Source organism: Amblyomma maculatum, chromosome 6 (assembly GCF_055883805.1).
Source record: "Amblyomma maculatum isolate TAMU_Amacu chromosome 6, ASM5588380v1, whole genome shotgun sequence".
NCBI lineage: Eukaryota > Metazoa > Arthropoda > Arachnida > Ixodida > Ixodidae > Amblyomma > Amblyomma maculatum.
The window spans coordinates 74,164,584-74,178,386 of record NC_139349.1 but is presented as its reverse complement, the minus strand read 5'-3'; the positions used below and the strand labels follow the sequence as shown (position 1 = coordinate 74,178,386).

At 45.5% G+C, this 13,803-nt stretch overlaps 1 protein-coding gene across 1 annotated transcript in view; it reads left to right on the top strand.

The window, feature by feature from the left end:
• Positions 1-13,803, top strand: part of LOC146186017 (atrial natriuretic peptide receptor 1-like) — a 199,133-nt gene that overhangs the window by 73,606 nt on the left and 111,724 nt on the right. Inside the window, exon 2 of the mRNA XM_084607972.1 lies at positions 12,534-12,648. Within this exon, the coding sequence (XP_084464098.1) occupies positions 12,534-12,648 (115 nt within the window). The remainder of the gene's footprint in view (positions 1-12,533; positions 12,649-13,803) is intronic.

Below are 13,803 nucleotides of genomic sequence, written 5' to 3'. Positions count from 1 at the left end.
ACGGCCGCAGTTTCTTTAAAGTATTCGGGCGAACTGTCTCACGCGTGGCGCTGCGCGCAACCATCGGGCCTCAGATATACGCACCGCACTCGGGCGGGCAGCGTCGTGTTGAAAAGCGGCTCCTCGATGCGTGGCTGCCACCGCTGCGCAGCCTTAAGGCGCATCCGGATCAAAGGGAGACACCGTGGAAATCCGCAATTTCACCGTGGGCACCATGCAGCCCCGTCTAGCGGCGGCACTATGTCGCTTTGAAAGCGGCCGCGGCTGTCAGGAAAGCCTGCGCTGCCTGCGGCCTTTGGGCCGTACACTGAAGTTTTGGTCTGGGGCGCTGTTATAATGCGAGGAAGATTTTTATCCATCACGTATATTTTGCTGCTAGTAGATATTGATCGTTCCAGAATTCCCCGGTGCGATACATTGTGCTTAATAAAATAAGATATAGGTATCCAAATCACTCAAAGCGATGTTCGAGCAATCAGGGCCCTCGTTGACGAGAAGCCTCAAATGTGTTCATGCGATTGCCAATACTGCTACGAGATGGAAACTTCAAGCGGCACTAATTCTGCAAAGGATGTATTGTACTTCATATATTTACGTGGCCCATGTTTCGCTTTTGTACTTTTCGTAAAACTCGTTTCGGAATCAATGAATGTTCAGAGGAGACGCGTGGCTGTTTATGAACTGTACGGGATATTTCTACTCATCCCAGGAGAAAACAGAAAAGAAGCAAATCAAAAGCAAATGCGAACTGTGGCCGAAAGTGACTAATGAAGCGCGTTTGACTCGCCAAAGTCTCTGCTTTCTCCGCACTCTCCGTACAATTTCACTTCTCGCCGCCCGGGAAAGAACGCGGTGCTTCTTCCACACCGTCAAAATTGAGATTGGGACCCCTGTAAGCACCCGCTTCACTAATACGTCATTAAATTTGAGCTATTTATTGCTTTAGGCTTCTCGCAGCATTTTTCTTTTTTGATGTCATCAGGTTGAGGAACTTTGCACAGCCTACTGGGATGTTTTACGAGTTTCAGTGGTCTCAGCCTTACGATACATACCTGCCAGCAGTTGGTATCCTTTCAGGCTACCCGGCAGCAGCAGTATAGCGAATGTTTCTATAAAAAAAAAAAATATATAAGGGAACACTCAAGCTTCGCCTTAAGATTAGACAGCATGGCGTCTTTAACATAGCCTATTAGTTCAGGTAATTCTACGTTAGTGACACAGCTGCTTATTAGCATAAAGTTGTGAGTCAAGACATGTACTGTCTGCTTGCCATTTCTACTATGGCGCGGTTTTTCCTATGTGCCCAGCATAATAATGTCGCTGATTTTCGCGTTACAAAAAGGGAGAACTACACGGAGTCCTTGCGCTACTGTGTAAAATCTGTCCACTCCATGTACTTGCAGAGAGCATTTCTATTTTCTTGGAAGGGCAGGTTATTTACATGAACATCTAAAGAGAGGTGAATGCCTGGAAGCGGAGCCGGTTGCTGTTTAGGACGTCTTGAAAAAATTACTTGCATTTAGAGGGTTGTTCTTTGCTACGTGCAACATTGGTTTTAATTTACCTTCTATAAAGAGCCAATCTTGCGAAATCTGCATAATTCTGCTCGGCAAGGACTGAAAATATTAGAGGAAGCCGGGTTCACTCGGAGAGAGCTGGGGATGACTGCGACACCTCTGTGCTATGCTTGGACGTACGTAGCCGTTCAAGTTCAGATCGCCTAATCGAAAGCACAGAGTCTAGTATCGCAGTAAACAGTTAGGACTAAAATGAGGGTTAGTAAACCGTTTATAATATTCGCGCAAAAATTCATTTGATGCACACTCGCACGATGAGCAGTTCTACCACGTTTTGTTTTAGTATTGGTCTAAAACTATTGATACATCCTTAAATTTGAAAACAACACAACGTAAAAAGTACCAGTATATTGGTTTTGCGCGATGTTTCGGTAGCAGACGATGCTACAATGGACGCTCACTTGCAGTATATTATGCCAATTTTTGCAGTAACCATAAACATGGGCTTTGTGAAATACTTAGCTTTTAACTTTTGTATGCCTAGCTTTGATTTGATAACGCTATATATTTAGGAACAAAACAACCAGGATGAAAATTACTGAAAACGCACAAACCTAGAGTAGAAATTTTAATAAAATGTGGTGAAGTCATTATGCGGTATATTTACGTACGTTGTCCTCTATCCAAATACAGGCTTACACAGTAAAAAAAAAAATGAAACGGGAAGCGACAAGAGCATAATTCGTATTTAATGAGGATCAAAATTGATCGCAGAAACTTCAATGCCCAAGAAAGCTTCAGAGGCACTTCAGAAATTTACCTTGAAATTCGTCAGAAGTTTACATCAGAATTTTTACGTACTTAAACTTTCTTGCATTCTCTGCGGTAGTAGCGAATTGGGGCTGAAGGTTTTACAAAATACGCCTTTAATGAGGACACCTGATTAGCGCCCTTAAAGTGCTTGAACCGTACTTTCAAAATTGTGTTCTCAGGAATTCCGTTAGGATACGCTCGGTAACCACATGGCATCACAGTTTCAATATAGATTAAATGCGTGCTATCTACACTATCGGTTGAAATAAAACATTTTAGACCGGTTGTTGAGAAACCCAAAAATTGATTGGAAAAATAATGAAGAAGACGAGCTTTTCTCTAAACCTTGCGCATTTCCTTGCTACCCTAATTAATGTTTCTTCCCTCAGTTCAGTCTTTTGCTTGTAGGACATTACTCAACAGTCCTTTTATACCAAAATTAGCCTGCGGCAACCAATCAGCTCTTAGTTTGGACCAATGACCTACCTAATTTGGACGCAATAGGCAGCATGACCCAACAATATAGGAGAAATAAATAAAAGGTGTAAAGTTGAAGATGTGCGTGCTAAGACACTTCCGTGTGCTGTCGCCAGTGACATCGCTATCGGTGTGTGCGCTGGACCTGTTTGTACGCGGACTGTTCCTGGCGGGCTTCTAGATCGCGTCCCAGTACCTCAATAAACCCTCATCTTACATTCAGTGGAGGTGCGGCGTAAAATATATCCTCTCGCCCTGGAACTCCGCAGCCGCGCGTTACCGCCTCCTGCGATGCCTGAGGACGCCAACGGCAACCACCATGCCGTACAAGTTGGCTCGGCCATCATCTGTCCCAGCTAGCTTCCTCCGCCAGTGAGACCCCGTCATATTCAATGACACTAACGATCATGACGTTGAGGATTGGCTCACATCCTATGAGCGGGTTAGCGTTTACAACAAATGGGACGCGGAAACTGAACTAAGCAACGTGATTTTCTATCTCACCGGCGTAGCAAATCTATGATTTCGGAACCATGAAGCGGACATTCCATCATGGTCCGTGTTGACAGCCAGCTTCTCTGAAGTTTTCGGCCGTCCGGCTGTGAGAAAACTCCGCGCTGAACAGCGCTTGCGTGCGCTGTCTCAGCAGGTTGGCGGGAATGTTACGAGTTATATATCGCGGACGTCGTCGACTTGTGCAAGCGCGTGAACGCACAGATGTCAAAGGCCAACAAAATCAAGCACGTTCTGCAAGGCATCAGTGACGACGCCTTTCAGATGCCGATAGCTCGAGATATCCGCACCGTCGCAGAAGGTGTCACACTATGTCAAAGTTTTGAAGAACTGCGCAAATAAAGGCCATACCTCGCGCGAACACCATGCACACTCAGTCGCTTGCTGGCCTGACAGATGCAGGTGAACATTCTGCGCTCCTGCCACAAATCAAGAGCTTCATTCGGGAAGAAGTTGCTCGACAGCTCTCCCTTATGTCCTGCTATGAAGAGCCTTCATCACACCTAGCTCCCAGTCTTTGCCAGGTTATTCAAGAACAGGTAGCTGAATCTCTTCCTCCAGCCCTTCAACCCATGCCTGTCGCAGCCCCGTTGACATATGCTGCTGTTGCTGCCCGACGACCACCTACATTTGCTCCGCCAAAACCTGCCTACGTTCAGTCGCCTCCCGGTCCTGCTAGAGAACCTGCGCAGTTTATTCGACCGGCTCCAAAACAACACATTACCTGGCGCACTACAGATAACCGGCCCATTTGCTACACTTGCGGGCTGGCTGGACACATTTCCCGTTATTGCCGAAACCGTCTCCCAGTGTTAGCACCACCTACTCAAGGTTCTGGGTACTGGTCTTCGACGCCTCAGTATTTCGCGCCTACTGAGCCTCCAGCAAGCCGTCGTTTTTCCCCAGACCGCTCAGCCATGTCTGACCGCCGATCACCGTCGCCACGACGCCGCTCTATCTCCGATGCGACGCCGACAGAACGCTTCACGCGAGGAAAATAGAAGCCGCAGTTCCTGAAGTGAGAACTGTGACTCTGTCGCACTTCCCAAGTCCTCATCTGTCGTCAGCCAATCTTATTGAAGTTTTCGTTGAGGGTGTTGCCGTCACAGCTCTAATTGACACTGGTGCTGAGATGTCGGTAATGGACGGAAAACTATGTAGCTCTTTAAAGAAAGTGAAGACGCTAATTGCAGGACTTCGTTGCGAACGGCCAGCGCCCAGCCAATCAAGCCTTTAGCAGCATGCACTGCTAGAGTTCGTCGTGCTGCCAAGTTGCCCACACGCTGTCATTTTAGGCTGAGATTTCCTGTCGCGTCATGCCGCTATAATCGATTGTGCTCGCGCTGAAGTCGGATTTCCTGCGCTGCCCGAGCCCGTGCCAGACAACGCTATTCTAGTCTCCTCGTCGCCGAAGACATCGAAATTCCCCTCTCTTCTGCCCTGCTTGTAAATATCACTTGTGGCTATGTGTCCGACCAAACTGTCCTCTTCCCGTCAGCACATACATTTCTGCACCGAAAGTTCCTTCCGTTGCCCTATGCTGTACTATCTATATCCGCTGGCTTCTCTGCGCTCTGGGTCTTTAACCCGTTTAACTACACCACTGCTTTGCGCTACGGTGAATGCCTCGGTAGCCTACAACCTATCGCATTTCTTCTCTGTGAAGAGACTGACGACGCACCGCGCCGCGCCATGATTGCGCTCAGCCCTCCACTTTCAATACCAGCTTCCTCTTCCACAGACCTGTTCCGCCAATCCATCGACGCCAGTATTCCCCCGCTTCAGCGAGCGCAACTTCTTGCGCTCCTTCAACAGTTCAGCTCCTACTTCTACTCCCATCAAAATTCTCTGGGCCAAAGTTTAACTGTCACTCACCAGATCGACACTGGAGACCACGCACCACTGCGACAGTGGCCCTACCGTGTCTCAGCAACAATGTGCCAAGTTACAGAAGATCAAGTAGACCAGATGCTCGAAAACGGAGTCATTCGTGCTGAAAAAAAAAATCTAGTCATGCTGCTTGTTGAATGTCTGTGCCCATAGCTCCTTTGTTACCCTCTTCCGGCCGTCGTAAACATAGATTCATTTCTGCAATCTATTATGTTCGAAATACCGTTTTTGGCGGCCTTACTATAGCATAACAACCGGTGAATGGCATATTTTGGATCCGAAATTTCGTTGTTCCAGACGGAGAATAGTTTTGCATTTTTTTATGAGATACAGTTCTTTCTGCTTGATGTTAGAATAACAATGCCTGTCGAAAAAGGCATGCACTCCAAGCTACAAAGGTCTTAAAAGCGTGGGCGCTTGTACTTTGCTGTCTTCAAAAAAGTCGCATAAGTATAGACTAACATCGATCTGTGAAGGAAGCGCGATGCGATGGCGCTTCTGTCGCCAGACTGAGCCAGCTGGGGGTGAAAACTAGGCTTAGCGCCCATAGAAATACATGGACCCGAAAAATTTCGAAGCAATTTTCTAATTTCATGGCGCACCTATGATCTCGTTATTCGGTACAGATCAACCATGGACATCCTAAAACAGATCACGAAAGTATGAAATCTCATTACCGAGGCGAATTATTTTTAAAATACCGCGAAACGTATGCGGGTTCGAGTTGAGAGGGCGACCCGTAGAAACACATGTAAACACAACTTACCGCAACATTTTACTCGGTTCAGCAGCGTTGAACCCTTCTCATTTTTTTATGAACGTCTTGTATCACGCCCCGACATCGTGTTGCATGGCACACTACATTCCCCTGCAAGTACTGCAAGTCTGACGACTTGCGGGATCGTTCACAGCACGATAAACTGACCGCGCACAGATGCAAACGATAACGCACTACCGGTGCTGTCGCTAGCACACGCTCCGGAGCGCGGTGGGTATCGCCAGCTGCGCTGACGTCTGCTGCAATGCGCGACTCTTGCTCGGTCCGTATTGTTGCAAGGCGTTTGACAACTGCCTTTTAAATGTAATTCTGCCTAGGATGTATCACTTGAGGGACAGTATTATCAAGCTAATTTACTCCATGCGGCAGCATATCAGACTGTAAACAAAACTACGTGATTCGCTACATGAACATTTTGAGGGTGTCTGGATCTCACAACATAGATTATTCGGGGAGTTTTAAAAGTAGACCGCCTCCGCAATGACGCAGCATACTTCTTCAAAGCGCTGGACAATGTTTAACGACCGGCCACCACTTCTGGTGCTTCTCGAAACGAGAAAAATATTGCGGTAAGTTGCGTTTACGGGTCGCCCTCCCAACTCGCACCCGCATACATTTCGCGGTCTTTTAAAAATACTTCGCCTCAGTCATGAGATTTCATACTTTCACGATCTGTTCTGGGATGTTCACGGTTGCTGTTCGCCGAATAAGAACATCATAGGTGTCTCGTGAAATTAAAAAACAGCTTAAAAATACTTCGGTTTCATGTATTCCTATAGGCACTAACCCTATTTTTTACCCCCAGTTGGCTGCGACGTCGCGAGCGCCCCTTTTGTTTGCAAACACGGTGTCGGTCTATAGAGCACAAAAAATCTCTAGCGAACACAAAATCAAGCGAAAATTTCTCCACATTCTTCCGTGTTTGCACTAAAGCCTGTATGGTCACTTATGATCCTCATCATCTAGTTCCTGTTCAAGAGTTCAATTTTCTCGGAACCTTTTTCTTTACATATCCCATAAAAGCGGATAGTAAACTCTCGAGCCTCAGTTTTTATTGCTTTTTCTTTCCTTTCACCTGATTGCCTAAAACCAGCACAAAACAAGAGCGGTTCTTCTAATTTATTTACTGCAAACTTTGCCTGAGACAAAGAAAGCTAGAAAAATATGGCAACATGGAGCAAAGGGAATAATGTTAAGGTTGAGCCGGTAAAAAGCAATACGACTTGAGATGACATCTCAGAGTCGTGAATGATGGCATTGTGGAAGCTGTGACCGAGGCCAGGTCTTACACACGAGGTGAGCCGGAAAACCTTACAAAACAGTGTTTTCTCCTTTTCTTGACTTTTTTTCTGAGGATCGTGCCTCGTCCTGCCCCGAAGCAAGTCACGTTCCTGCGAACTTAGGTGAACAGCAAATGAAGGCGGACACTGTGCAACAATTTGTTTCTGGAAAACAGCTGAAATGGTGTTTTCTTCACCTAAAGGTGGTTGCGTGAGAAGTGTGCAGATCAGTGTATACCCAATTAATCGAGACAACTTCGTATAGCCAGCTTCTTTTCAGATAGCAAATCTTCTAGCGCAAAGTGTGTGTGTGCGCGTGTGCGTCATATATAAAACACAATATATACATAATATATATATATATATATATATATATATATATATATATATATATATATATATATATACATAATATATATATATATATATATATATATATATATATATATATATATATATGTATGTATGTATGTATGTATATACAAATATTACTGAGAAACAACCTGTTGCGAAATTGAGGATTGATTGTAATTCATTCTGTTGAAATCCCTTAAAGGAAACACCCAAGCAAGAACGCCCGCGTTGCGGTCTTATAATATCACAAATTCTATGAGCTACCGTATAACACAGGTATCCTCGAGATTTTCTATTTATGTTGACCAGGGCAACGCCGACGCCACGTTTTTCGCAGCAAAGAACTTTATCTCTGCAACAGCGTAAGTAGAGCATACGCTGCTGAACAAGCTTCTGTGAGGTCTCACGTCATGAGTTCTTCACCCCTTAGCCGGCTCTTGGTCATATACGCCGCTCACTGGCATCCCAAGGCATAGGCCTGGAACTGGTCTGCAAAATGTAAATCAACCTGAATTGTTTACTGAGCGGCAGGCAGTGTGCTCAATCGACGCAGAGGCTGACTCATTATCGAATCGACCAGTTGTGCACGGTCCCGTTAGGTTTATAATTCATGATTGTTGTCCTGTATTTGTTGCAAAGTCGATATCCGCACAGTAACTCAGAATTTTATTGTGTAAAAGCTAGCAATTGCTTAATTGCTTAAGGGAGACCTTCGAGCGAAAATCCATGTCCTGGTATCTTGCACATGCTTAAATCCAGACGGGGAGCGGAAAACGTTATGAGCGAGGACCTTCATACAGAGGTGTTCGAAAATCAATCGAAGGCAACAGCCTTGATACTCTAAAAAAGTCGGAATGATGGTAATATCGGCCTCCAAATTGTGCGGGAGGCAGAATTGCAAGGCAAAGTACCTTCTGATGATATCGCGCGGTAAAACGTTCGTTCAGGCATGAGAGAACATCCTTGCCCTGTGTCCTAGTTTAAGAGGAAGCAAGTTTCGTGCACGGCTTTAATATCACATACAAAAAAACAACAACTATTTTCATATACTACATGCATCATGAAAAACTTGATGCCAAATGGTCGTTCCATTAGCCCTGCATGCCCTACAAGCATTATATACCAGCAAGACAAGCCATTTTGTCAAAATGTTGCCTAGGTTACTGGGGAAAACTCTCCGCCCTTCAATTTTATTTCCTATCTTGAGGAATTCCATATCCCTGCATTCTTTCTACTTCAAAACCCGAGGAAAGAGAGACATGGTATATGGCGTGATTGCTATGCTCCTTCGCGGTTCTGTAAAAAAAAGTGCAAATAAGTGCATGAACATGGATGACAATGCGCGCTCTGCATTAGAAATCCCGTGAATCTCCGAACTGCAAGAAAGCATTAGCCCAAGTGAGTCTGCTTTTTGAGAAACTGTCTGCGCCTAAAGAAATAAGCCCCCTTTTCACGAGACTGCAGTGAACGGGCTTTATAGCGTTGTCGTAACCTCTGAATCTCCATATGTAAAAAAATACTAGTTCGGCGCACTCTCTCTTCATACGATGCCAGAGATGGAACCTTACAGTGGTCTCTGTTGTGCGAAGGCGTTTCAGTCAGGTGTCTGTTCGCGTTGTATTGATCACTAGCTTGGCATAATTCATACGGTCTGCGACATTCATTGAAAGCTGCAGTGAGCCTCTTAACTCAACAATTTTAGCGATATCTGTAGTTTTTATTCTGAATGCATCATGGACGCTAGACTTCGTCCTTAGGCTTAACGTTTAATATTGATCCTTCCCGACATAATAGAAAGGTCCGAAGTTTCTCGTAGTCGTTTTTTTTTCTTTTAGGAATAGTGTCCACGTGTGGCGCGAACATGAACGAATTCGGAATGACGTAAGCTTGAGGTTATGGTGACCAGTTATAGTCAGTGGATGGAAAGATGGCTTTACACTCCTTGACTGAATTCGAGTACATGACAAACTGCCCAAGCATAAACAAGGCTAGCGAAAGCCGGTGTGAATTTCAGCAATTTTTTCGTGTTAAAGTTGTCTATGCGAATATATGAATAAAAAAAATATCAGCTACATTGATGTAGCAGAGACAGAGACTTGGTTTGTATTGTCCTTTCCAGGATTCACTACAGAACGCAGTAGTTGCAGTAAGTTCCACTCAGTCTAATATGGTTGAAAGTTTCTCAGTCGGCCAAACCGCGCGAATAGCGTTGACGGAGAACTCGCTATTGAAGGCGTAGCATCCGCACGAACGCGCAATCCCAATGTGTGCCCTTGGGTACTGAAGGCATGGGAATAAAAAAAAAATAAAAACTCCCTTTCCCCCCTTGTATATGTTTACAACACAATAATCCCTACACTTCGCCTGTAAGTTTCTGAAAGTCGTAATTTGAACCGCCTTTAATTTGATTGGAAGTACCCGGTCGCGACACAAACAAGTCTGCGAATTCGCCCGGCGTTCTAGGGATGCTTGCTTCGCTCCTTTCATTCGAAATAGAGCTCACTGCCTAAAGCCATGCTCTGAAGCCCCGCCGTAGACCTAAATGGGAGCCATAGTCCGGAAATTAGGGCTTCCTAATTACAAGAGCTAATTTTTTTTGAGCAATCTCATCGGAGAGTCTTCACGCGCATGTTTAAATTAGGTTAACGGCGCTCCCCGTGGTTAGAGATTTCCCTTCCGTCCCAAAGGCACGTCTAGAGCAGTGGCTTATCTATTCAGCAACAGGCCTGTTAAATAGAAGAAAGAGGCGGCACACTCTTACATATATACGCACACAATATACGCGTGAGCAGGCAGAGAAAGCGCACAGAATGCTCGGTCCCCAAGGGGTCCGTCTGCGAAACAAACCTGAATGAGCGGGCGTTCGGCAGTTAACGGCTTTGCGACTGGCGAGAATCGCTTCACTGCCGTTATGGGGGCTTCTGAACGGCAAACGGGGCACAGACCCCCGGCGCAGCCGTCGCCTCGATGTTTGGACACCCCTCTCTGCCCACGAACGTGCGTAGCAGTGGCGAAAGAAAGAGAGGGAGAGACAGAGGGCACCGGATTTACGAGCCGCGAACTGTTCCCTTTCGGCACGGGTATTTGGAGCAGCGATGGCTTCCATCGCCGCAGACGTCCCCTTTTGTGCCTTCCACCTTGTCAGCACTTTCTGCGCGTCTTCTACTTTTCTTTTCTCTCGCGCTATCTTGCGTGATGGGACACAGCAAGCCACGGGTTGCGCTCAGGCCTTTGGCAGCGCAACCAATACAACTGCCTACTTTGCCGGCACCTTATACTCCTTTCCTCTTCCTTTCTCATCGTTGAATCGGGGCCCAGGGCAAACGTGCCTATACTTTGTTCGACCGCAAATTTCGGCCGTGTTCATTTTTCTCTATCTTTTTGGAGAAATGCTTCTCGCGACAGCTAGCATTGAAAGCCGATTTTGTACGAAGGGGCACGTATTGGCATTTGACAAATGGCTTTTCGTCGTGTTCAGAGTGGTTTTAACCTTTAGCTGCTGTAAGCTTGGCTAGAGAAGAAACAAAAAAATATATGTCCGAATTCCGAAGCGAAAATGATATTGTCTGGGAATTCACAATAATTTCAGTAACGTAGAGGACAGCTGTTACAAACGATGCTTGGGGGACCTCGAAATCAAAGAAAGGGAAGAATACTCGTGGTTCGAGCTTATGGCGCCGCTCGGTAATATGCATTTTCGTTACAATGTGTTTTATGCGAAAGCCGGTAGAAACCATTCTCCATGGCCCGTCACATAAAGCAGTTCTACTGGTCATATTTGTGGTCATATATGCCACCCCTGTCACTCAAACAGCTCATGCAAACAGAGTCTACATTACATACAATTGCAGTAAAACTTAGCTGTTAGTAATTAACGGAAAACATTTATCCAAGCCTAGTGTCCCAGCACCTCTTTTCTGAAGCTTTACAGTTTATATATTTTATTGTCCGCTTCACAAAACCTTGTGCATTTAGCAGCAACAGTTCGAGCACTATAGTTAAATGCAGTATATGATTGCAGAATAATAAAACATTTTCACTGTACTATAAGGAAGACTATTTTCCTCAGCACTTTCAGAAATATTTGACATCTGCACTCAAACGTTTTAAATAATATGTGAAAGCGTTGAGGTGAAAATGTGTTAAAGATTAGAGGCCTCAAAGCCTAAAAACGATTAAGTTTTTGCATAGAGTACTATAGATTATTATTCTTGTTACACGATATATCTAAGGCAAGGCCACCGACTGAAGCTGGAAAGGCATTCGGCTCTTTTCATCTGCGGCGAGCTGCTTTTGTGCCGCGTCGGTTAAAGATGTAAATGGCTGAAATAACTGGTAGAACTAAAATAATATAACCTCCTGCTGAAGTTTGTAGATCTGATTACCAAATTACATTGGTTGTGAAGAGAAATTTAGCTGGATTTCTGAAGATGTACTATTGGAGCATACTGATCGTCAAAAAAGGAGAGCATCACACTCGCAATAATGACGAAGATTTACCTAATGTTACGTTTCGATCTTCAACGAGACGGTGTTGTCCAAATGGGCGTCTGTTTTTCTAGGACGACTTCACGCGACCACCTCGGAATTTGCGGCAACAAAACTACCCAGGAAGCCGCAACGTGGTGCCGCATGTCGGCAGCAGCTTCCCCAGTTTGTGTCCGGGGGGCACTGTTCACAGAGGCGCTAACGAACTCGCCGAAAAGCGGACGCGCCTGTGTTTGGAAACAGAGCGCCGCGGCGCCTTCGTGTTTTCTTTCTTTCAGAATGTAATTTTGGACTGGGAACGTCGTGTATACAAATTGCATACTGCTGCCACAGAGGCTCAGTACGCTAATTTGGAGGATATCTATTTTTCGGCAAAATAAATTGAGATTCACTTAAATGTTTATTTCTTTCTTTCTCTTTCAGTTATCCTGATGTGTGCTTCTCCAGACACAATAAGGGAGATCATGCTCGCCGCCCTCGATCTCAACATGGTCGGAAGTGGGGAGTACGTGTTCTTCTCAGTAGAGCTCTTCACAAGGTGAGGAAAGAATCGTTACTATTGCTCCTTCCTCTTTCCAACACTGCAAGATGAGCTATATTCGAATTGTCTCTTAATTTTACCGCTTACATACTTGCCCGTACTTCCCGCTGCTAGACATCTTAATCTATTTTGCTAAGGTTTCAGAAAGAGCCTCCACCGAGGATCGAAAAAGGTTCTAATTTAATGTTCTGCAGCCTCAAGAAATGCTGTCTTCGATCAGCATTAAAGCCCATTAGCAAGAGAAAATGATAAATCACTGTGCTTGCCATAGCTGATGAAGTGGCGCAGCCGCTCTCTACTAAGGCGACAAAAAAAACATATCGAAGATGCGTTCTTGGAGCACTAAGGTTTCTTTCTCACGCCTAACAGGTTTGTATAATGACAAACTGCTCCCTCCTCTTCCCCACTTCTCCCCGGACGCGAGCGTCCAGCCTCTAAACAAGTGTGTGACGCTTGACAATATCTACTGAATATTTGAGCTGTTTGTATGAAAATAAAAGCGCACAAGATAGTTATATTTATGCACAAATATTATAACCTGCTAGGGAAGAAAGGCAGCCAACATCAATTATCGTGCTGAGGATCAAGACGGCGTACCCCACCTCTTCAACTGGTGCGGAACTGGCTGCCTTACGTGCAGCTATTGAATACATCGGCCAGGAACTTCCAGGTGTCTGGTCCATTTTTACGGACTCGAAAGCAGCGCTTCAAGGCGTTCAAGCTGCGCTACGTCGTGGATAACATAAACAACTAACTGCAGAGATCCGCGTGCTATACCACGACGCTACATCAAAAAGTCATGATATAATTTTCCAGTGGCTACCTGGACATTGCGGTATTGAGGGAAACCACCAGGCAGACCAAGTTGCCCGTTCTGCACACAACGACGGAACTACAGTGACCATTTCTATATCTAGAGTTGACGCAGCTTGTCGACTTCGTTCCTTAGTGGCGGAGCTAACGCCTTCAGCTTGGAACAAAGGAGAATTTTCCAATCGACGCCTCAGGGAACTAGACCCTGGGCTGCGCCTTCGTGTTCCCCCTAACAAAGGGCGGCGCGAAACAACACTGATGTGCCGTATGTGGCTCGGTGTTGCATTCACCAAAAAATGCGCTTATGTGATGAGAATGGCGGATAGCCCTAACTGCGAA